General features: G+C 51.9%; 1 protein-coding gene across 1 annotated transcript in view; it reads right to left on the reverse strand.

Annotated features, from left to right (window-relative positions):
* Padi2 (peptidyl arginine deiminase 2) overlaps positions 1–20,964 on the reverse strand; it is a 42,313-nt gene extending 21,349 nt beyond the window's left edge. The window contains exons 1-5 of the mRNA XM_027399888.2: positions 20,870–20,964; positions 11,088–11,271; positions 9,660–9,732; positions 2,717–2,778; positions 877–994 (exon numbers count right to left, since the gene is read on the reverse strand). Coding sequence (XP_027255689.1) covers positions 877–994; positions 2,717–2,778; positions 9,660–9,732; positions 11,088–11,271; positions 20,870–20,961 — 529 coding nt within the window. The 5' untranslated portion in view covers positions 20,962–20,964. The remainder of the gene's footprint in view (positions 1–876; positions 995–2,716; positions 2,779–9,659; positions 9,733–11,087; positions 11,272–20,869) is intronic.
* Positions 20,965–25,297: the final 4,333 nt, after the last annotated feature.

The following is a 25,297-nucleotide window of genomic DNA, read 5'->3' on the forward strand; positions in this document are numbered from 1 at the left end:
TATGTAGACTAGGCTAGCCTGGAACTCATTATGTAGACCAGGCTGGCCTTGAACTTTCAGAGATCTGCCTGCTTCATTTATTTGTGTGTATGTGTATGTATGTATACATGCCATGGTATGTGTGTGTGTATGTGTGTGTGTGTGTGTCTGTCTGTCTGTCTGTATGTATGTATGCATGCCATGATGTGTGTGTGTGTTTGTGTGTGTCTGTATGTATGCCATGGTGTGTGTGTGTGTGTGTGTGTGTGTGTGTGTGTATGTGTGTGTATATGTATGTGTGTGTGTGTATGTGTGTGTGTATGTGTATGTGTGTGTGTATGTGTGTGTGTATGTGTATGTGTGTGTGTATGTGTGTGTGTGGTGTGTGTGGTGTGTGTATGTGTGTGTGTGTATGTGTGTGTGTGTGTGTGTGTGGTGTGTGTATGTGTGTGTGTGGTATGTGTGTGTGTGTGGTGTGTGTGTGTGTGTGTCTGTCTGTATATATGCCATGGTGTGTGTGTGTGTCTGTCTGTCTGTATGTATGCCATGGTGTGTGTGTGTGTGTGTGTGTGTGTGTGTGTGTGTGTGCATGTATGTGTGTGTGCGCATGTATGTGTGTGTGCACATGCGTGTGTAGGTCAGAGAACAGCCGTGGGTCCCAGGAATTGAATTGAATTGTCATCAGGCTTGGTAGCGGTGCCTTCACCTGCTGAGTCATCTTGTTGGCCCCTCCAGGTTTTCCTCTATCCATGCATGTGAAGGTGCAGTTGAACTGTTTTTACAGTCATGTCTTTTGAGCTTTGAACATCTGAAGCAGTATCTCCTGCTTCGCCCTCTGCCCTACCCGAGACAGGACACACATGTTCCCACTGTTCCTCAGTGTGGGCCCACTGGCACCTTGCTTGCTGTAGACCTTTTCGTCACTACAGTCCTCCTTGGGCAACCAGGGTGTGTCTCGGTCACAGTTCACCAGCAGGATGGCCCCCTGGCCCTCAGGACCCCAGGTCCAGGATGCCTGCAACAACAGGGGCACAGGTCAATGCCTTTTCCCTGGTTCCATCCAAGTACAGCTTCTGAGGGATACTGAGGGATAGACATGGTAAGGAACAGGTCCTAGCCACTGGGACCTGGAAGTCTTGAAGTGCCCAGAAAGGTCCCATGTGATTACCCAAGTTCAAGAGCAGAGAGACAGGAAGACTGGATAGGGCATGTGGGCCTCAGCTCTGGTGTGAGGTGACCATGCCTGGCAGAGATGGTGGCAGGAACTGACATTCTAGGACAGGCTTGAGGTGACTGATTCCAGACACGCTCTGAGTGCTCCCAAGGGGCCCGCCACCTTGCTCTGCTTTCTGTCCTGAAGCCACAGTGGCCAGAGCAGACTTCAACTGGATCACACCACTTCCTCGTTTGAAGCCCTCACTGTTGACTCAGATAAGGCCTGGATTCTCTGATCTTCCATGAGGCTGGTGAGACCCATGGCCTCTGCATCGGGTCTCTTCCACCCACCCTGCCCTAGCCACGTGAATGCCCTGCACCCTAGAAACTCCTGGACGGTTACCATGCCTGTCCCTCCTTCCCACTCAACTTGACCTCTTTTCTTAGACTCTGTGCACCTGGCCCTCCTTGAAGGAGCCTTTCTGACGGTCAGGGCAGCTGCCCTGCTCTGTGCATAGTCCTTTCTTCATGCCTTCTTTCAGGAACACTGAGGTCACAGAATGGTTACAATGTAGTCACCTATATCATTCTTCCTTGAATTTTGGTCTCTGGGCCTGACCTGGTCCTGACCTCGTCCTAGAATAGAAGAGATAAATCTCTTGTTGCTTTGAGACAGGGTCTCACATAGCTCAGGAGGGCCTATAATTCACTACCTATAATTCACTACCTAGCAGAGGATGGACTTGAACTTCTGATCCTCCTGCCTGTACTTCCTGAGATCTGGGATTCCTGGCATGCACCACCATTACTAGCTAATATAAAAGATATTATAGGGTGGGCAAAGACACGTGACAATTTCACTCATCCAGGTATGATGAGAATTAAAATTCTCATTAATTCAGGTCTACAGGGACTGGATGACTTTGCTTGATTGCCCTAGGATTGATGCTGGGGATCAGACACAGGTTTCCTGCATTTAAGACAAGCATTCTATTGACTAGGCTATATTCTCAGTCTACATTTTGTGCAGGATTGTCAAGACCTACAGTCGTTTTTAAGGGCTATCTCTAGAAAGCAGGTTGGCCTCGAACTCTTGATCCTCTGGTCTCCATTCCCTGAGTGCTGAGATGACAAGTATGAGCCACCTCTCTCAGCCTCCTTTATTTGTCTGGATTTTTGAGGCAGGGTCTCACTATACAGCCTTGGCTAGCTTATATCTCTCTACGTAGACCAGGTGGGGCTCTGCCTCCCAAGTGCTGGGATTAAGGTTGTGTGCTACCACAACTCCCTACCCCTTAATTTTAAAAGAAAAGGAACAAATGTGTCCCCTAGGCAGCCTCTGTCTCAGATACACTGATTCTTCCTCGGTTCTGTGATCTTCCAGCAAGCCTGGCTCTGCTGGGGACCACCCCCTGCTGTGCTGCATCTGCACCCAGCTTTGAGCCCGAGCCTCTGGCCCTGTGAAATAGTAGCTGACCCATCTGGTAGACAGCTCTGGCCGAAAGACTGTGCAGTCCCTGCAATGCCCTGGAAGCCTCCCCATGTTAGGGTCAGGACAGCTTCCACCCTCAAGACCAGTGACCTTTTTAGGGTTGTTCTTCTCCACCTCGCCATCCCGGTCTGCATCCACATCCAGCGAGATCTCTATGGGCAAGAGGTAAGTGTGAGTTGAAGAGCCATCCAGATAATGTGAGGCTGGAGGAGCCCCGTGGGAAACAGAGCAACTTCCCTCCTCCTGCCCAACTGGGTTCACTTGGTTGCTGGAAGAGGCCTTGCTGAGCTCATCATCTGCCCTGCTTACACCTGCTTACATTGTTACCATGCTACCACCCACCTCCGGGGACCTCAGCCAACACAGAAAGCTTCGGAAATGGGCGGGGCCCTGCAAACCCTGGTGGGCTTGGGAGGCTGATCCTCAATGTCCTCTATGGGATCTCAGGTCACATGCCCAGGGTCACAGGGTGGTATTAGAGTCGGGGTGTCACAATATTTCAAATTCCCTCTTCCAGCCTTTCTCAGGTGCATCTTTGCACACACATGCCTGTCTGTCTGTCTGTCTGTGCTTCTGTCTCTGGCTTTCTCTTTTTCCTCTCTCCTCATTTTATTTTTGTTGAGAAGAAGTCATGTCTCCAGCCCCTGTCCATCTAAGGGAGCCTATGACACCAGCTTCAGACAGGTGACCCAGGGCAGGGTCCCTACTGGCCCTTTCTCTTGGGAACCTTCTGCATTCCAGAACCTCCTTGGCTCTATGGAGCCGGTGGGACAGAGAGAAGGTTCAGCATGTGACCGTCTTAGGTTGGAACTCTGGTTCTCTGGCTATGAGCTGTGTGCCTTTGGACAGGTTCCACAACTTCTCTCAGAGTTCTGGTTTAGCAGTTGTACCAACAGAAACATCCAGCACTATTGGCTTTCTGAGCCACGTAACTCCAGGTGTGGGACTGTTCTGGGTGTAGGGTGCTTAGTGGCATCCCTGGCCACCACCTGTAAGATGCCAGTAACATTTCTCATGCCTCCAGGTGTTGTCTAACAGCCTGGGGAGGTAAAAGTGCCCCGAGTTAGTGGCTGGAGAGAGGAGGGTTGGGTGTTGCTGGGGAGGGATTGGAGCATGCTGGCATGAGATACGCTGCTTCCAGACCCTGAGCTGCCCCAGTGAGCTTGTCTCATGGTAATGATGCTTCAACCATGGTGGAAGCTGGGTGGGAAGGAATGTACCCCAGTCAGTCCCTTTAGAGGGGAGCCCCTTCTTTGGGAGGAAAGAGGATCATGACACAGGGAGGGTGTTGATGGTACCCACCCCTGGTTGCATCAGTCCAACAGTTCCAGAGTCACATTCAGGTGCCTCTTTTGTCCACAATTCAATTTCCACCGGCCCGACTACGACTTTTGTGGGTACAGAAGGAAACGGGAAGACCATGAGACATTGGTGTCCCATCCTCCTGGATCTGCCATGAGCCCTTTGCTACAAGCATCCCACTAATGATGGCTATGCAAGGTACCCCCACTGGAGTACCTGCTGCAACTCGGCACCGAGCTAGTGACACAGCAGACATCTCCAGGAGCCTGGGGCACCGGGGAGAAATACAATCACACCCAATTCAGAAAGGAACAAACTCAGACTTTGAGGAGCCACTCAGCAGCCACCTACATGGCTCGTGAGTGAGGCTGGGCTGGCAGAGGATTCCAGTACAGAGGGAGGTTCCTCTGACTGAAGTGAGAGGCCGAGGTGCAGGGACAATGTTGACTTTGGCTCCCAACGTCACCAACTCTCCATCCTGCCACGCCCCACTCCATGAGCACACTGCTCTGCCAACTGCTGAGACGCTCCATGGGTGATCTCCTTCTGAGTGCTCCAGGAGGAGACCCACAATGCCACATAAATCAGAGGTCTGAGGCCACCCAGCAGGGAGGTGACACTGCACACATCTGTTCTGTGCTGCTCCCTTCACTGACCAGTTGACCCCTGGCTGACCCAGGCTGACACCATACTGGACAGTGTCCAAAAGCCAATCTCATCTTTAAGGTCCCACATGTGCTCCCCTGAAGGCCACTGGCCACATCCTCACAGTGGAGCCCGGTGGCTTCATTTCTAGGCCACACTGAAGTTCCTTATGGGGGGTCTCCTGTGTCTCCCATGCAGACAGACATGGGAGATGATGAAGCACTTCAGGCCATACTGAAGGAGGGCTCTCTCTCTCTCTCTCTCTCTCTCTCTCTCTCCTTCTCTCTCTCTCTCCCTCCCTCCCTCCCTCCCTCCTTCCCTCCCTTTCTTCTTTTCTGAGACAGGGTCTCACTACAGAGTTCTGGATGTCCTGGAACTCACACTGTAGACCAGGCTGGCCTCGAACTCACGGATATCCGACTGCCTCTGTCTCCTGAGTGCTGGGATTAAAGGCGCGAGGCACTGCACCCAACCTCTCTCCTGATTTATTACCCTCTGAAGGCTCTGCCACCTTCCCATTATGAAATTTGTGCTTTCTCAGTGTCACTTTTGGCCACGTCCTCTCCATCGTCCACAGGACTTCTCAATTCTCTTAGGACTTGTCACTGTCCCTACAGTCAACTGACTTCTCGCTGCCCTCCAGTCTCCTTAGCTCCCTGGGCCTTCTCCCTGGCTCCGACAGGGCGTTTCCTTGTTTTCAGGCCAAGGAGAGGTTGGAACAGCCCTCCTGAGCTCTCCTCTCCCCAGGGGAGGGGAACACACCTGTTTCACAGCCTCTGGACTCCAGACATTTCCCAGAGGCTCCGGGTCCTGCCTCAGCTACCCAGAATAACCCCAAGGTGTCAGGTGGCGCCTGGGTGCCCGGGTGCCTGGGTGTGGGGCAGATTCATGGGAAATGTCACCAGGATTGAGTTTGAAGCCATCGCCCTGTGAACCCAGACACAGAGGCTGTGGCTGCATTTTGGTTGGCTGCCAGCCCTGTGGACTGTGGCTGTGCTGGCCTGGCCTTCTGACTTGTCCTGGTAGCTTGGGATGCAGTGTGAGGAAGGGCTCTGGGGACTAGCAGAGGAATGACATCCTGCAGTGGACACTGTGAGCTCCAGAGCTGGGCCTGTGGGGGGAGCTCAGGGTATGTAGAACATTTACCCAAGGTACAAAGGGGGAAAAAAGCACTGAGGCTCCAGTATCCAGCTCCTCTGCTAGGACCCCAGCAGGAAGGATAACTGTCCCCTTCCACCTTTCTATCCTCCATCTCCTCTGAAAAATCCTAATTGGAATCTCGAAGGTTCTTAGAGATGAACTCAAATCCTCATTCTACAGCTGGGGAAATGTGGAGCCCAGAGAGGGTGATCTACTTGTCAGTGCCACACAGCGGGGTCAGACAGAGATCTAGAGTTCAATTTGGCCAGGGGCTCTGTAAGTTTGTTCCCATATCACAGGATGAAGTCCCTCCAGGCAGAGAGTAAGAGAAAGGGGGAGGGGAGCCTCCGCTTGGCACCTGCTATACCTTGGCACAGGCCCTTTGCACATGCCACTCCCCTGAAACCTTGGAGGCACCGTGCTAGAACGATCTGCAAAGCCCCCTTTTGCAGATGGAGAAACTGAGGCCGAAGGTGATGGAGTTGGTGTGACATCACCATGAGGTGGACAGAGGAGGCAAAGCCGCAGCTTATTTCCACCTGCCCTGAGGCTTTTGCTGCTCAGTGTGGGCTTGGGACAGTCCCGGTGAGACTAGGGGTGTTTAGGGTGTCCCTGTCTCTTAGGTGCTGCCTCTAATCACTCAGAGTGGAGATGCCAAGGGAGGAGAACGCCAGGTGGGACATGGACTGTGGGTGGGCTACTGGTTCCTGCTAGTGGAACAGAAAACAAAATGAATGGTTTGAGTGGGATTTCATAGAGCCTGGTTTTTACAATGTGAATTACTGCCTTTTTGTTTGTTTGTTTTTCGAGACAGGGTTTCTCTGTGTAGCTTTGGAGCCTATCCTGGCACTCGCTCTGGAGACCAGGCTGGCCTTGAACTCACAGAGATCCGCCTGCCTCTGCCTCCCGAGTGCTGGGATTAAAGGCATGTGGCACCAACGCCTGGGGAATTACTGCCTTTTATTCTGGGAAAATGCCCTGTCTGGGGGAGCCCTCTACCACATGTCTGTATCTCAGCCCCTCCTCCTTTCCTTTATTTTTGGAGACAGGGTCTCCTTAGGCCGTCTAGGCTGGCCTTGAACTCTCTTCTTAGCCCAGACAGACATTGAGCTTTCAGTCTCCTGTCTCAGCCTCTGAGGAGCTGGGATGACAGGGTCACCAGGCCCCGCTTCTGTTTTTCTGCTTGGTTTGTTTGTTTGTGTTTTTAAAGACAGGGTTTCTCTGTGTAGCCCTGGTTGTCCTGGCACTCACTCTAGAGACCAGGCTGGCCTCAAACTCACAGAGATCCACCTGCCTCTGCCTCCTGAGTGCTGGGATTAAAGGCGTGTGCCACCAACACCCGGCCTTCCTTTCTGCTTTTTGAAAGTTACTTATTTATATATTTTTTTGAGATCGGGTCTTATGAAGTCCAGGCTGGCCTTGAGTTTGCTATGTAACCAAGGCTGGCCCTGAAACCCTGATCCTTCTGCCCCTGCCACGTAAGCCACCAAATCCAGCCCTTCCTGTTCACTGTGTGTGTGTGCGTGTGTGTGTGTGTGTGTCTGTGTTTGTGTGTGTGTGTGTGTGTGTCTGTGTGTGTGTGTGTGTGTGTCTGTGTATGTGTGTGTGTCTCTGTGTGTGTATATGTGTATGTGTCTGTGTGTGTATGTGTGTGTATGTGTGTATGTGTGTCTCTCTGTGTGTTATGTGTGCGTGTGTTTGTGTGTGTATGTGTGTGTGTGTGTCTGTGTGTGTGTGTTTATGTGTGTGTGTCTGTGTGTGTGAGTGTGTGTGAGTATGTGTGTATGTACATGTGTGTGTCTGTGTGTGTCTCTGTGTGTATGTATGTGTGTGTATGTGTGTGTGTCTGTGTGTGTGTCTGTGTGTGTATCTGTGTGTGAGTATGTGTGTATGTATGTGTGTGTATGTGTGTTTGTGTGTGTGTGTGTGTGTGAGTGTTTGTATGTGTGTATGTGTGTGTGTCTGTGTGTGTCTGTGTATGTGTCTGTGTGTGTGTATGTGTGTGTAGGGAGGGTTGGAGGACAGCTTTTGGGTGTTGGTCCTCTCAAAACTCAGGTTCTCAGGATTCCCGCTGGGCCATCTTGCTCACCCACTGCCTGAGTTTCATGTCAAAATGGACGGTGATAGTTGAAGACAAACTGTTAAGTTAATGTGGGTTCGCCCTCTCATGTAGATAAGCTTTCGTCCTCCTCATCATCTGGGAAGGCCAAGGGACATTTTACTGTCTCATGAACCTAAACATCTCATGGCAATTAAGTAAGGGCTGGCACACACCATGGAGAACCAGCGGCTTCTTTGCCTCAGGCATTTAGGTGTCACCAGGACCAATCCAGAGCTATCCTGAGCCCTGAGCTCAGCCTTGACAAACTTGACCTGCCTCCTTCATTCACCATCTCTCTGTCTGACCCCCACCACCACTTTTTCTTTTCCTGTGTAGCCCTGGCTGTCCTGGAACTCAGTCTGTAGACCAGAATCTGCCTCTGCCTCCCGAGTGCTGGTGTAAAGGGAGGGACAGGGTGACAGCACCAAGGCCCCTGAGGAGATTAGCTGAGGAGAGATAGCACTGTCATTGAGAGTCCTCCAGCCTCTGAAGGGTCACAGGAGACTTAAGAAGAGGGAGGGCCCTTGCAGAGCAGCTGGCTGTTTTTAGGGGAGGTTTCACGACCCTCAGAAAATTGATGTGACTCGGTGCCCTGCTAATCATTTCTAGGTGTAACCCAGGCAGGTTTGTTTTGCCTTTTCTGAGCCTCAGTTTTCCCATCTGCTTAAAGGGCACAGTATTGGTGTCTCTCCTGGAAAAGGCTGAAAGGGTAGATTGAAGTCATGGGGAGTAGACATCCAGGTCTGGAGCCTGGCATGCTGTGGGTGCTCAAGAAATGTCCCGTGTTTATCTGCCTCCTTTTCCTCTTCTGTTTCCTTCTTAACAAAGCACCCAGTGTAAACCTGGACAGTTCAGTGTGCAGTGAGTGGGTTAAAGCCTGTCAGTGTTTAACCACAGCTGCATGGACAGAATGAGCCTCTGGATCCCTTCTAGCATGAAAACACCAGTAACAAAATAAAATGAAACGCCTCTGCAGCGGGGACAGAGTGTTCAGAATATCACATTCTTGGGCTCTGCTCAGCCTACTGTGTCCCTGACACCCAGGGCAGGGCCCCGCAGGGGAAGAAGCCAGGAAACTGCTTCCAGTCTGGGACTCCACCTGCCACACTGTTGCTGTGTGACTGTGAATGAGTTTCCTAACCTCTCTGGGCCATATCACACCATCCTTTGTGGACTAAATTCAGAACATGGACTGGATGAGTTAAGAAGCCCAGGCTACAGCTGTGTGCCCAGGGCACCTGGGATGGTAGTTAGGACACTCAGGGACAGTGGGAGCTCCTGGAGTCTCCAGGCTGTAGGGTGTGTGTGTGGGTGTGTGTGTGTGTGTGTGTGAGAGAGAGAGAAAGAGAGACAGAGGCAGAGAGAGAGAGACAGACAGAGAGAGACAGAGAGAGACAAAGACAGAGACAGAGACAGACAGAGATAGAGAGTCGGAGAGAAGGAAAGAGGGAGAGAGGCTTTGCTCTTTCTATAGCTCCCAGAGACTGTGACGGAGACTCCAGGGCATAAGGCCTCTACAGAAGTTCCCCTCCCCTGAACAAAAATCCTAGTGTTAAGTGCTCTGCCTGCTCTTCCAGAGGACCCTGGTTTAATTCCCAGAAACCACATGGTGGGTTAACCCTCTGTAACTTCAGTTCCAGGGGATCTGACAGCCTCTTCTGGCATCCAAAGGCACCAGGCCTACATGTGGTACACACGGAAATACATGCAGGCAAACCATGCATGACTGCAAAGCTGGCATTACTCAGAAGTGGCCAGAAGCCAGCCTCCTACACTGAAACCTGCCCAGCTAATTTTTCTACCCCCCTCCAAGGTGAAGGCACCCAGATCCCAGCATCAACTCACCAATGGCTGTGAGGAAGAGCCCAGCCTGGTCAATGGGGGCACTGCCCTCCTCATCATAGTAGTTGACGGTGACCTTGGTGGAGGTATACGTGGGGACAAGACAGAAGGGCAGAGGGTCACAGGTTATAATGAAAAATAAAACAAACAAAAAACCAGAACTAAGCTCCTGCCTCTCAGCTGTCTCTAAACACAGGGCCCCCTCCTCCAGGAAGCACCCCGGGGCTGCTGATAACAGCCTCTCACAGATAATCTAACAGGACAGGGGGTTCCTCTCCCCTGCCTGACCTGTTCTCTAGCACCCCCACTCCTGCTTCCTAGGTCCACTACGCTGTGTGCCCAGCTCTGGCTAAGGCCCAGGGGCTCCATTGTTCCTTTGGATAGTGCCTGGTACCAACACAGCAACGGGCTAGAGCAGTGTTCATGAGACAGCCCAGAGTGGGGCTGTCTGGCTTTGGCTATATCATCTGGGCAAATCACTTTACCCCTCATTGCTCAGCACCCCACTTTAAGACAGGCCTGGGTTGCTATGGCTATAATCTCTAATCATTCTAAGTCTGAGAAGTTATTTATTTGTTGTTATTAAAAACAAAAACAAAAACCCAAAACAAAACAAAAAAATAGGACTTGATATATGCCCCAGGCTAACTTCGACGCAGTGACGCTCCTGCCTCCTAAGTGCTGAGATTACAAGTGTGTCCCCAAATCCTGGTTTCTCTTTGCATATGTGCATTTTGAAACACTGGCATCATGTAGCTCAGGCTAGCTTGGTACTAAGTAGTTGAGGCTGGACTCCAGCTTGCAGCAATCCTCCTGCCTCAGCTTCTGTTTCCTTCAGCTCTCTGGGGCTTCCTTCCTTTCTTCCTGTACTAGGAATTGAACTCACAGCCTCACACATGCTTGATACATAACTACTGAGCATTCATTCCCACTGAAAAAATTATTTTATGTGTATGGGGTTTTGCCTGCATGTATTTCTGTGTGTACTACATGCAAGCCTGGTGCCTTTGGAGACCAGAAGAGGGTGTCAGATCCCCTGGTACTGGAGTTACAGAGGGTTAAGCCACCATGTGGGTGCTGTGAATTGAACCAGGGTCCTCTGGAAGAGCAGACAGTGCTCTTAACCGCTGAGCCACCTCTCTGGCCTCTAGATTTCATTTTTTGAGACAGGGTCTTCTATGTTCCATGATGGCCAAAGCAGGCCTTGAACTCTTGATCCCACTGCCTCTACCTCTTAAGTGCTGGAGTTACTGGTGTGCGGCTCCACGCCTGACTGTTTTCTTCCCCCTTTTCACTCTGCTGAGGGACTGGGAAGGATTGATGACACACGCTGTTTTTATGGCTCAGGCTAGTGTGACCCCAATCACCCCCAAGACTCCAGCATGGCCCTGGGCTCCCTCAGTCCTGGATATTGACTTCCTGGCCATGTACCTTGTCGCTGCTGGCCTCTGTGCTGGCCTGGGCCATGCTGAGCCGCAATGTGGTGCTGGGCGAGAGGGCCCAGCGCTGCTTGCCGTTAGTGACCACCTCCTCAGCCTCCTCATCACGCACCACCTCCACCTTCACACCCTCCGAGTGCTTCAGGCTGAAGGTTTTGGCCCCAGCAGGGGCTGCACTGTAGGGAGAAAGGTCAGGAGATCAGGGGTAGCCTGGGCTAAGTAGGACAGGGGCCTCAGCAAGAGAGTTCCAGAGGGGCAGGGCTCCCAGGCTGTGTGGCCTGTGGGACCCAGGCAGACCTAGCTGTGATGCAGGAGATTATGAAGGGCACAGAGTCCTGGGCCAATCTTGTACCTGCTGAGTTGGAGTCCAGGAGCTCCAAATCTCTGTCTCTCTCTGTGTTTCCCTGTCTCTCTCCATCTCTGTATCTGTCTGTCTCTGCTATGCTAGGCAAGTACTCTGCCACTCAATCATGCCTTCAGCCTTAGAGCCAGAAATTTTTTTCTTGTTAGATAGGATATTTTCCTGCCATTCAGGCTGGCTCCAATGTCATCATCAACCTACCTCAGCCTCCCCAGTGCTGGCATTGTTAGGCATGTAACACCACATTTGACTTAGGCTCTGATTCATTCATTCATTCATTCATTCATTCATTCATTCATTCATTAATTCATTCACTCATCTTACTACTTATTTATTGAGACAGGGTCTCTCGTAGTTCAGGCTGGCCTCCAATTTGCTATGTAGATGAGGGTAACCCTAAGCTTTTGATTCTCCCACATCTACCTCCATAGGCCGAGTTATCAGCCTGTGTCATCGTGCCTGGTTCATGCCATGCTGGGGACTGAATGCAGAGTCTCGGCCATGCTAGGCAAGCACTTTCCCAACTGAGCCACAGCTCCATTTTAGGCCTTGAATTCTTACTGGGTTCTTGATGCCTCTGCAGACGTATGACCCGCTTTGGGAGCACAGGGCTCTATAGGGTGGAAGGCAAGCCTAGACGAAGGGTGGTTCTGCTCCAAAGGCAGAGCTGGGCCTGGAACCCACCTTCTTACCTGTTGTCACTGGGGACTTAACAGGATGGCACTAAGCCCTGTAGGAGAGAGGACTCTGTCTCAAAGATCCCCAGCCCTGGAATTCCTCACCACTGAAGGTTGTCTCTTGGGACTCATGCATGGCTTCCTGCTGAGGGGGAAATGGTTTGGGAGCTGTGAGACCTCACCAAGACTTGGGTAGGGAGGGCACTGGCTTGCACTGGCTGCTAGGTACTGAAATTGATGTTCCCCAGATTCATATGCTGCCGATCTAACTCCAGCAGGGTGGCATCTGGAGACCTTTAGGAGATGGTGGAGGTTACACAGGGGCATCAGAGGTTCTAATCAGATATGAGTGGTGACCTTTTAAGAAGTGAGAGAGAAAACAAAAGAGCGAGTGTTCAGCAGTAGGTGACAGGGAAGCCAGGGGAGGGAGGTGCCAGGGCTGGCAGTTTGGGGAAACCCAGGGTTGAAGGCTTCTAAGGACCACAGTGGGTCAAGAGGCTTCGGCACCGATTCTTGTGGGATTTGAGAAGCTGACACTGCCGGCCTGAGTGTGTCTCAGAGGCGTAGCTGCTGCTCTGGGGGCCCGCGCTCCAAGTTCCAGAAATCTCAGAAACATTGAGGCGCTGTTTAAATATTCAGGGCATTTTCCTTTTCTTTAGTTTTTTTTGCTTTTGGACACAGGGTTTCCATAGGTAGCTTTGCCTGGAATTCATTATGTAGACCAGGTTGGTCTTAAACCGGCAACAATCTTCTTGCCTCTGCTGGGAATGCTGGGATCACAAGCTTGTGCTACCGTGTCTGGGTTTAAATCTTCAGAGCATTGTTTTCTTTTCATCTTTTTCTTTCTTTCCTACAGACTTTAGGGGTCACACCCCCTGAGAGGCTGTATGTTGGGGCCAAGTGAGACAGGGGCAGCAGGCAATGAAGCAGGGGCCAGCTGAAGAAGAGGCTTAAGCTGTGACTCTCAAATTCAGCAGCAGCAGCAACAACAATGGCAGATAGAGCCTTTGTCCAAACAGAGACTGCTGGGTCCTAAGAATGTACACTCTGGAAACTCCTGAGGCCACACTTTGAGAACCACTGATGTAACTAACCCTCAGCAGTGTGGTCTGGTAGTCCTAGCCTGGGAGTGAGCTATAGTGAGTCTGCAGAGGTTGCCAAGAAATCCTTTCTTGGTCTTTTGGCTAAGATAAAGTGGAGGGTGCTAGAGCCCCACCCTCTTTGAACCAATACCCTTCCATCTGGCTTTATAATCAAGCTTCCTGCACGCAGTTCTTCTGAGATACCCATGCTTAACAAACCACATCAAAAGCATGATCCCCCCAGGATCCCGTTAGTCCCCCATGCCAGTGGCGCCTGCCTCCATCTCTCTGAGCCAACAGGAAACCAAAGAAAGGAGCATCTAGTGGGTTAACATTGGGCTACATCAGAGCTCCCTGGCCTCCGTCCTCCCACAGTCCCACACCAACCCTGCTTGAGGCTGAGCAAACAGCTATTCTTGGAGAGGCCCTGGCAGAGGCCACAAAGATGCCATTGTTCTATGTGGATCCTGTTGGCTGCCTCCTCCCTGGGGAAGATCCTGTTAAAGCCCCCTGCAGAAACCCAAGAGCCTGGGGCTACCGATGGCTTGGGGTCTTAAAGGCTGAGGGACAGTGTGGCGTGAGGGAAAGGAATGGAGTGGGGTGGCTATGACCTCCTGGCTTACTGGAAAGAGTCTAAAGAGAATGGGACAGGAGGCCAGTTTGAAGGACATGTCTGCACTGTGTTGTCCCAGCACCCAGGGCATGCCAGTAAATGAATGAAAGAATTCTTCCTGATTGGCTTTGCAAGCTGGTATCAGCTCATTTTTTTATGTTTATTAATTTAGTGCGTGGGGGGGGGATGTGTGTGTTTATAGATGTGAAGACCAAAGGTTGACGCTGGATGTCTTCCTCTATTGATTTCTTCCTTAGTTTTTGAGGCAGGGTTTCTCACTGAACCTAGATCTGATCATTTTGGCTAGACTGGCTAGACTGGCCAGCGAGCCCCTGGGATCCACTTGTCTCCATCCCTCAGTTCTGGGGCTACAGGCCTATGCTGCTGCTGCACCCAGCTTTGTGTTGGTGCTGGAGGGTCTGAATTCATGTCCTCATGCTCACACACAAGCACTTTACCCTCTGAGCTATCTCCCAGCCCCTAATACCTGTGATGCTGTTCCCCGATTCTCCACCTGCCAAATGCCCACCTCTCGATGAATGGATTTGTGCCTGTGTTTATTTTTTACCCGTGGGCTGCATCTTAGTCCTTATTTTTTTTCAGCCCTGGCCTAATCCAGGCACAAATTAAAGTAAAAAGATTAGCTGGAGACGGGGCTGGAGAAGAAGGGCTCGCTCACAGTTAACACACATTTCCTGAGCTTTTATTATGTACCAGGCAGAGTTCTGGGTGCTGGGGAAAGACTGGCTAAAAAATAACATATCTTTCAACCCATGGAGCTTATATTTTAGTGAAAGAAAAAGGCCTTTTGTAGATTATGTAATTAAATGTGTTGTTGACTGCAACAGAGAGACGTGGTTGCCTGACTCCCCAGTAGTGTGCTTGCCTAACATGTGCAAGGTCTTGGGTTCTGAAATTATGGGGTGCATGATATCTGTGGTTCTCAGACGGTTCTCTGAGGAAGTAACATTTGAGCTAAACTTGATTTTCAGAAGAATCAGTTAAGCCCGTGGGTCTGGAACTCCAGCATCAGCTAAGGGAGGCACGCCTCTTTGTCAAGAGGATTTCTTTCAAGCTCCAAGCTGCCCTGATGCTGTGGAACCAGGAAGGCCTGACACAGAGAAAAGGGAAGAAGGTGAGTGTGGCTGGGTCTCTCTCTCTCTCTCTCTCTCTCTCTCTCTCTCTCTCTCTCTCTCGTCTCTCTCTGTGTGTCTCTGTCTCTCTCTGTCTCTCTCTCTCTGACTCTCTCTCTCTCTCTCTCTCTCTCTCTCTCTCCCGTCTCTCTCTGTGTGTCTCTGTCTCTCTCTGTCTCTCTCTCTCTCTCTGACTCTCTCTCTCTCTGTCTCTCTCTCTGTCTCTCTCTCTCTCTCTCTCTCTCTCTCTCTCTCTCTCTCTCTGTGTGTGTGTGTGTGTGGCATGCGTGTATGCACATGGGGAGGTCATGACTGGGGGAGAGGTCCCAGACACGGTGGAGCTGGCCTTTCTCCTGAAGGAGGGAAGCCACCAAGGGCTTGCCAGCAAGGAGGAATTTCAGAAGAAAAACAATGGAAGTGTGTGTGGGGGGGTAGTGAGCCAGCCGGTGATGCAGGTGACGGCTACCATGTGTGTGGTGATGGTGCTTGGTGCTGGATGGTGGCCATGGAAACGGATAGAAATGGCTAGACAGACCAGTGCCCAGCTTCTCAAGTGCTGTGTGGCCTCTGGGGAGCCACCCAGCCTGTCTGATCTTCTCTTGGACAGTGGGGGAAGGTCTCGGGCCTAGCCTGGCAGGGCTGGAGAAGCCCACACAGCCTCACACTTGAGACCCACCGCCTCTTCCCTCCAATAAATACATTTATTTGCAGATAGGGATCAGAGGCCCAGAAAGGGGACAGCTAAGGGTGGCTTTCTGTTCTAAACTCTTGAGTGAATGACTTTAATGAGCAGGCCTGGGCCTGTCACGCCTCTGGACTCAGGGTCCAGCATGGCTCTGACTGGTCACGAGAGGGTCCCTGGGCATACATTATCACCTTAATTCAGGCATCTGTGGTGGGCAAGGAAGAACCTCATGGACCCCCACTATATGAAGGGACTGTGGGCTTGGCACACAGGGGGCCAGGTCTTTCCTCAACCTTCCCACCCCTGGGCACTAGTCTGAAACCTGAGTCCTAAGTAGCTTCTGGCATGCTTCCTGTCCAGGGCCCAGGGCTCTGGGTGTTGTTCTAATTTATGGGGCCACGGGACCTGGCCTGATGTCTTCCTTCGTCACTCTCTGGGCAGCAAGCATTGCTGCTCTGCCAAGCTCCACCACGTACCCTTGACCTTCCAGGGAGGCATCCAACAGGGTCTGTCTGTTGAGGTTGGAGGTGGGAAGTGCAGTCCCATGCTAGTCAGTCTGCAACTATCAATGGCCACGCTTGCTCACTCAGCCACCCACCCACCCACTCTACAGCCCATAATGATCCTGTAGGGAAATGAGCAGGGAGGAGCCATGCCCCAAACATGAGTCTTAGGAAGACAGATTGAGAGAGCCCCGGCAGCCTGGGCCACTCCTCAGCCGTGCGGCCTAACTTTAGGTTCCCCAAAGGGTGAAGGGGCTATAATGATGAGATAGGTCTCATGAAGTTAAGTATGAGGGCATCAATATGCAAATGATTAAATGCATATGAAATGAGCATGTAAATTAGGAAGGCTGCTGGGTGTTCAATAAATGTTAGGAAGCAATATTAAGTAAATAATGTCAAGATCTCTCTTGTGTGGTGTGTGTGGGGTGTGTGTGTGTGTGGGCACATGTGTATGCAAGTGTGTATGTTTATATGTGCATACTCACAGAGGCCAGAAGACAACACTGGGAGACCTACTCTATCTGCCTTAATCTCTCTCTCTCTCTCTCTTTCTCTCTCTGTTTTAGACAGTCTCACTATGCAGCCCTGGCTGTCCTGGAACTCATAGAGATTTACCTGCCTCTGCCTTCCAAGTGCTGGGATTAATTTCTTTGAGTCAGGGTCTCTCATTGACCTTGAGCTAGGCTGCTAGCCAGTTAGCCCCAGTTAGCCCCTGTCTCTGCTCCCTCACTGCTGGAGTCACAGTGGTTTCTATGTGGGTGCTGGAATTTAAATCAGGTTCCACCCACAGAACTATCTCTCTCTATTCTGATAAAAAGATCTTTGAAAACCCAAACAAAATAAAACAAAAATTTGTCTGTTTCTACTGTGTCAACAGCTTCAAAGTTTCTCAAAGCAGCCTCCACCCAGAGACCACTCGCCCCATATGCACAGGACTGGTGGGGCAGTTCCTACCAGGGCCAGAGGCCAAGGTTCCCCTTCACCCTCAGCCCTCGAAGAGGGAGTGGGGCTTGCTCATTCACCTTTGTAACTTGATGAAAGAATAAGTTCTCCTTCCTGCATAACTGGGCACACCACCTACAGGCCTTGCTGTGTGAAATCTACTCAGAGCTTCTGGGGGTGACAGCATCACTTGGGGTCCTGAGCCAGGACCTGTGTCTCATCCAGGGAGGACTTGGTGAGAATCAGAAGGCTGGGTGGGGGTGGCAATGCCTCTGGGGCAGAGAACTCCCAACGAGGGTGGAGTGTGGCCAGGGGTCACAGGGTGGAGTGGAGGAGGACCCATAAGCTCTGAGCTGGGCAGACTTACAACTGGGTCCTGGTTGTCACCAGGCAAATGGCTTCCTCTTTTTTCTTTTTTCTTTTTTTTTCAAGATAGGGTTTCTCTGTACATCAGCCCTATCTGTCCTGGAACTTGCTCTGTGGATGTGGCTGGCCTCGAACTCACAGAGATCTGCTTGCCTCTACCTGGAACTAAAGGTATGCGCCACTACCTCTTTCTGGGCCTCATTTTCTTCACCTGCAAATCAGGATGCTGAGAGAGCATCTTCCAGGTCACAAGAACAAAGGGGCGGTGCACTACTTCCTGATGTTAGGCAGCCATCCACCCCACCCCTCTTGCTCCTGCCTGCCTGAGAAGAGCCTTGCCCTGCAGATACTGGACGTGTCCCAATGGAGGGGGCATCTTTCTGCCTGACATGTGATCTCAGCTAATAGTGACTTTGCTTCCTGGGGACAACTGACACTGTCTGGAGGCATTTTTGGTTGTCATATTGTGGTGTGTGTGTGTGTGGGGGGGGCTGCTATTGACATTGGGTAAACCAAGGCAGGAATACTACTCATCATGCTTTACCATGCAGAATAGTCCCCTCAGCAAAGAATTCCCCAGAGGGTTTGTGGTTCTCTGCTCCAAATATGTGCTGTCCAGGATGGTGACTGCCAGCATAGGTGACTGTGGTGACCTTGCAAAGTGGTCAGCCTCCCCACTCCAAATGAACTTTGAATATAACAGAATCTTAAAGGGAAAAGAATGTCAGCTTTCTCATGAACCATCTTTCATTATCATGTATTCCTGTGACGGCATTTTGGATATGCTGGGCTTAACAAAATATAGTGTGAACATTAATTACATCTCTCCAACTTTTGTGTGTGTGTGTGTTGTACATGCACACACGTGTGTGTAGGGGGGTGAGTACACATGCCAGAGAAGGGTGTTGGTCGTCCTGCTCTGACACTGTCTGCCTGGGTCTCTCCTGGACCTGACTAGGCTGGTAACCGGCAAGCTCCCAGCAACCATCTTGCCTCTGCCCTCCACAGAGCACAGGAACATACAGCCATACTTGGCTTTTTATGTGGGATCTGAGGATCCAAACTGAGATCTTCATGTTTGGGAAGCAATACTTTTATTCTCAGAGCCATTTCTCCAGCCCTAACTTTTATTTTTGATGTTTTGAGATAGTGTTTTAGTGTGTCTCCCTGCCTGGCCTGGAAGTTGTCATGTGGACCAGACTGGTCTCAAACTCACAGAGGGCTATACTTTCCCCTGCCTCCCGAGTGTTGGGATAAAAGATTAAAGTCATGCACAGCTACTCCCAGCTTCCAGCCCTAACTTAAAAAAAATATTTACTAGTTTTTCTCCTCTCTCTCTCTCTCTCTCTCTCTCTCTCTCTCTCTCTCTCTCCTTCCTTTCTTTTTCTTTTGCTTGTTTTGGAGACAGGGTCTCTGTGTAGCCTTGACTGTCCTGGTACTTGCTATGTAGATCAGGCTGGCCTTGAACACACAGAGATCCTCCTGTCTCTGCCTCCCCGCTGCTAGGATTAAAGGCCATTCCATTTTCTTATTTTTTTGAGGTGTGCATGCATGTGTTGGGGGAAGGTTGAGAGTCATGCTGATAACCCAAGCTGACCTGGAACTTACTATGTAGTCTAAATGAGCCTTGGTCTCAGGGCCCTCTGGTGTTGGGATTACAGGCGTGAACCACCAACCCCATATCTGGTTAACTTATTTTAAAACACAGATTATTACAACATTTAAAGCTTCTTTTGGGCCGGTGCTGGTCTAGACTGTACTGGCACTTGGTGTTGGAGAACTCTCAATACCATGAGCTGTGAGTCCTGTCAGAGGCTGGTGGCACTAGCAAGAGCTGGCACCCTCCCTCTTATCCCCCACCAGGCTGGGCTTGTCTCTGCTAGAGTGGAGCAAGGACAAGGACTTAGGCATGGACCCCTTTTGCTCCTCAGTCCCCAGCAGAGGCAGTGTGCCAGCCTTTCAGACAGTACCCACAGTGCCCCAGCAAGCAGACGGGCATGGTGACAACTGTGGCTTAGGGACCTGGGCGCCCTGGATCCTGGCTTACCCCTTGGCAGTGCCCAATTCAGAGCTGGGAAGGGGGAGAGATGGGCACACTCCCAGGCCACTGGTGCCTAGCCCACACTCTGCCCTTACATTACAGCCCTCGGGGTCCACCCAGTCCTCCTTTGGGGTCTATATGCAGGACCAGTGAGGTCCAGGCCCAGGTGATGTGGAAATGGGGTATAAGACTATGAATAAAGGAACAGAGGGGGGCCCTGGTCACAGGGTTGCTGGGCTCAGCAGGGCCAGCACCTCCTGTAGAAATAAATGGCTGGGCACTGGGAGGGAACAGGAGAGTGGTGGGAGGGGTAAGGGGGAGCTTAACAGGAGACACACCGGTGGGCTTGGGAGAGTTGGGTGCTTTCATGTCAGAACGATTTGGGAACAACAAGGCACACAGAGGAGGTACCCACCCAGTCACCTTCACAGGGCCTCACCTCAGAATCCTGCATGCCCCTCCTTCCAGCGTGAAGCCCTCCCACTCCAGCAATGGAGAACATTTAGAATGCTTGGAGCAGAGAGCTGCATATCAGACCTCAGTGTGGTCTCTCAGGCTGCTCACCCCAACACCTTTCTTGGTCCCACACCACACTCTACCCATTTCCTATTCCTTCACCCTGTGTCTAGGGTACCCCAAACCCCATCAAGTGTGTGGACAGAGAATATGGGAGAGGGGAACAGATCCTGGCTCTCGGGACATCAGCAAGTGGAAAGTGACCCCTCCCTAATCTCAGGGTGAAGTCAGGAAAGGCATTTGGTGACACAGCTCACAGCCAGTGCCTGGGGACAGGCAACCACCAGCAGCCCCTGGGGCGGTGAAATCGGATAAGTCCCAGGCCAGATTCCACCTGGGCAGCTAACCTTCCCAGCAAGCCAGGCCCCAGCACATCCCAGGGAGTTTCTGCTTGCTGGGAGTAGGAAGTCCACTCTGCTTGCTGGGAGTAGGAAGTCCACTGGTGCAGGAGGCTGGGGTGAAAGGTGAGTCAGGAGGGACGGGGGGGGGGGGAGTGAAGGGGGCGTGCTATGGAGAGCCTGTGTGTGCTGAGGTCACCGGGGAGAGGGGCTCGAGAGACCGGGCGTGGGAAGGCTCGGATAAGGAGGAACAGTCACAGAGAGGGGTGAGGAGGGGGCTGCGACTGAGGACAGGGGTGAGGAGGGGGCTGGGACTGGGTGTCTTGGAGGCCTCAGGATTTCGTGGAAGCGGACACTGGCCTGGGCGATATCAGGTTTTTTGGAGTTCTCGGGATTTCTAAGGATCTCGAATTAAAGGACAACTGGGGTACTGCAGCCAGGCTGTCCTGGTCCAGGGTCTCAGGTTTGTGAAGGGTGGGTGGGTCGGAGGGGGTGACTCGCCCACTCGACTCACCTGTACACATCGGTCCAGAGCTGCGTGCCCAGCACGTACACCGCCTCCACGCGGCTCCCGTACAGCAGCCGCACCGTCCGTTCCCGCAGCATCTTTTCACGCCCGCAGGTCTGCCGTTCCGCTGCTCCCGGGACTGAGCACCTGCCGCAGGTGAGTGAGCCCGCCGCTGCGCCTGTGCCTGCGCCCGCCGCTGGGCTGCGGGCCTCCTTAAATTACAGCCGGAGGGCGGGGCTGGACAGGGCCGTCCGCCGGACTCCTCTTGGAGTGGGCCTGTGGCCCGTCCATCAGGCCTGGCCCCGCCCCCTAGCGCCCCCTAACCACAAGCTGTCAATTCTCACTTTCCGTATTTGGCTTGCTCATTCTTTTATTCAACAAATCTCCCTTTCTGCACCTACATCCCGGAGGGGCAGAAAATGCGAGCAGGGGCAGCCGAAGGGACAGAGCAGGAGTGGGTGGGAGCACAGAGGAGGCGACCACACCCAGCAGTCTGGGGTCAGGGAAAGCTTCTCAGAGGAGACCCCTGAAGTTTCTTAAAGAAGGTCTTGCCAACACAAGGGGGAGGAGAGTAGACTCCCGGACATCTTCTGGAAGCTGGGCACCCCCTCCCATCAGATCTACATTGCCGTGGGAAACAGGGAGTGGGTGGAACCCTGCACCTGGCGGGACCAGAATGCTAAGCCCAGTCGCGAGAGGGGCTGCATGAGCCTGGAATGGCTCTTCCTCAGGGGTGACCTGGGAGTATTCTGGCTGTCCCAGACCACGGAGAGCAGGCTGAGCCGGGGCCAGCATTGAAGACCCCGGCTGGAACGTGAGAGGGCCGAAGAGCGGAGGATTGATCCCAGTAGTGTTTATGGATGGAGATTTGGGTGGCTCCCGGAGGCTGAGCGAGTGTGCGTGTCTGAAGGACAGGGACCCGGTAGAGGATTAGGGTCCCAGCCTGGGGCACCAAAAGGTGTGCCAAGGTAGAGATCAGTGTGTGTCCTGGAAGGTCAGGGTGCATGTGACATCCAGTGGGTGGTGTGAACCATCCTGAATTCCATCCAGGCCCTTTCTCTCTGAACCCACCCCTGGGTCTCTGAAATAAACAGCAGCGTTTGAGGAAGTGGCTTCATGTCACGAGAATGGAAACTGACGGGTGTGATGGAGGGGATGCATACTGGGGAGGGAAGTAGGAGGATGGGAGACCCAGGAGGGGTTGCTGAATTAAACAGGGGCTGCTCCTAGGTACCGAATGCCCAGGCACACCCGAGCCAGCCCTTGACTCCAACCTTCTCCTCCAGATGCCCAAATTAGGAGGTGGTAAGGACCCCAGCTGTTCCTGGGAGTCAGGGATCTGAGAGGAATGTGGGTGGAGAAGGGAGAGGGCCAGAGTCCCTGCCAGAGGGGTCACTGTCCCCCCCCCCCAAAAAAAAGGCTTCCTGTTCAGATCCTAGGAGAAGCTGGTAACTTCTGATTGGTCCCTGGCAGAGCTTTCTCCAATCAGGAGGCAGCATGTGGAGGGCCACCTGCCTAAGTGGGGGAATGAATCCGGGTGGCATCAAGCTAATGGAGCCCCTCCCCCTCGGAGGTAGACTTGGATCTGAGCACCCCTCCGCATGTAAGCCAGATGCAGTGCCTCCCACCCCCCAGAGGGGCAGAATATCGCCTACTCCCACCAAGTAGGTGGGTCCGGTGTGGGGCAAGGACACATCTCCTCTCAACCAAGTCTCAAATGGGTCACAACACAGCCACGGTAGTGATGACATCCAGCCAAGGCCATGGTTACCCAGCTGAGCAGAGTAACAGTGTGGACTCATTGCTTGTGCGGTTTCTGTGCTCCCACACTGCTCCCAAGCGGCACTTTCCAATGTATTAGCTGCTTTTATCTTCCAGGAACCCTGCCACTTTGGAGATGAAGAGAGCGCAGAGAAGGTGAAAAATTAACCCAGGTTAATTTTTCCTGCACAGCTCCTGGCAGGGGCAGAGCAGGAACCTGGGTGGGGACACAGGGTGTGTAGGCAGGGGTTTAGTGGGCAAGGTGGCTCACCCTAAGAGTAAACTCATAGGCAACCCTTCAGCACGATGGAAGACAAGAAACGATGTTAAATGAGACAATATTCAGAAAATGCTGGCAGAGTCTGGTCCAAGGCTCAGGACAAAGCCCCCTCACCCTTATGTAATCCACCCCTGTCTGGCCACCCACACCCAGGCCTCTGACCTGGTTCTGGCTCACCTCTTTGGGCTCGGTGCCTGGCTTGATGGGGTAGGAGCTTTTGGAGCTCAAGGGTTTAAAATAGCTGAAGTGGTCACAGCTGTTGGTGGATTGAGGGCCGGAGGTCTCACACATTACGGCCGCTCTCGATGCTCCCACGAAGCCTAGAAAATCCGAATGGCATCTCTCGGTGCCTTTTGGAGAGTGCCAGCAAAGGGTAGGCTCAGATCTGACCAGCTCCCAGCACTGATGGTCCTAGACCCCTCCTCCAATACAACCCCTGCCAAACACTAGGCCAGAGAGCCTGAGCCTGGAGCGGCCTCCTCTGCCAGGTGCTTTGCTCTGTTGTGGGGTTCTTCTGTGCCTAGCCCTGGGGAGCCTGGCTGGGAAGTGACATAAAACAGCCACAAGCCTGCTTTGAAATGTGAGGCTCACCAAGGGCAGAATTAAAAAAGGGGGGGGGGAAAGAAAAGAAAAAGGAAAATAGCCTGGGTACTGGGGAAAGTGAAAAAAAAAAAAAAAGACCATCCAGGACCTAGCAGCAAAGATCAATGTGGACATCTTTTTTGGTAGGACCCCAGCCCCCCCCCATCCCGACATCACTTTCAGGTGTGTACACACATGTATGTGGTGTGCTCACTCATATATGCATGTGTGAAGGTTAGAGGTCAATGTCAGGTATCTTCTTGTGTCATCTTCTACCTTGATTTTTAAAATTTTACATGTTATTGAAAGGGGTAAACTAAACTCAAAGGCTTCACCTCTAGAAATAAAGGGACCAGACCCTCCCTCAGCCCCGGCTTTAGCAGCCATGACAGAAAAGACACGTAGGCCTCTGACACATGGAAACTCCAGATCCTCTGGCCTCCCAGAGCCTCGGGGCCAAAACTGAACACAAAGAAACTCCAGACCTGCCCCTCCCCAGCCTCTTAGGTACTTGGTTCCTGGGAACTGTTTGGCCACAAAAGAAATTCCAGGGGAGACCAAAACCTCACCTGTAGTCTCCAGGATATAGTTCAGAAAACTATTGGTATCTATGTACATCAGGCCACCTGCAAGTAACAAGACAAAGCCATAGAAACCACAAAATGTTCCCTCTTAGCACTGACCAATAAAAATGATTGGTACACGGGTATTTCATGCCAATATGACTTTGAGAAATTCTTCTGATTGTTCCCAAATGCCAACCAACTAGAAACCAACCCATACCTAGTGATATAATCCTGTAACTTTTGCATTTTAAAATCTAGCATTAGACAAGGAACTTTGCTCCCTCTGAAGCTGCTGTGTTGGCTAGCCAGACGGGATCCCTGTCATGGTTGGAAGAACAATCAATAAAACCTTGCTTTTGCAGTTTGGTGGGTCTGTCTTCCTGGTGATCTCGGGGGATCTTTGCGACTTGGGCACAACAGTTATGTATATGGGTGTTTTATTTGCATGTGTGTCTATGCACTATGTGTGTGACTGGTGCCCCGAGAGACCAGAAGAGGACTTTGAATCCCCTGGAAGTGGAGTTACAGACATCTGTGATTCCCCATGTGGGTGCTGGTCCTCTGGAAGAATAGCCAATGCTCTTAACCACTGAGCTGAGTCATCTCTGTGCTCCAGCCCTTCCACCATAGTTTTTGAGTCAGGGTCTCTCCTGAGCCTGGAAGTCAAAATTTTAGCAAGAGTAGGGGACCAGCAAGGCCACCCACCCCATCCATCTGATAAAGCAAATCCTTTGCCGAGTTTTGAGTCTCACCCTGCAGGTTTTGTCCAGGGGCAACAGCCATGACACAGAGCCCCAAGGCTGTGCCAGGAACTGCTCTGACATTTCCCCACATCTGAGCTCATTTCACCCCTACAACAGCCCTGTGCAGTGGGCGATGTCACTCCCACCCCCATTTGAACAGAGGCCCCGACACTCCCAGAAGAAAGGATGTAGGCCTTTGGATTTGGATGATTTGGGTCTGCTGGAGCCCTCTCTGGCCTTCTGTATCTTCCTCTATATATATAAAAAAAAACACTTGGGGGCTGAAGAGATGGCTCAGAGGTGAAGAGCACTGGACGCTGCTCTTCTAGATGTCCTGAGTTCAATTCCCAGCAGTCACATCTCACAACCATCCGGAATGAGATCTGGTGCCCTCTTCTGGCCTGCAGGCATACATGCAGGCAGAACATTGTATACATCAAGAAAACACTACCCAGCCTGCATGATTGCAGATGGTAAAAATAATAGATGGCAAATTGCTCAG

This window comes from Cricetulus griseus, chromosome 2, assembly GCF_003668045.3.
Source record: "Cricetulus griseus strain 17A/GY chromosome 2, alternate assembly CriGri-PICRH-1.0, whole genome shotgun sequence".
Lineage (NCBI taxonomy): Eukaryota > Metazoa > Chordata > Mammalia > Rodentia > Cricetidae > Cricetulus > Cricetulus griseus.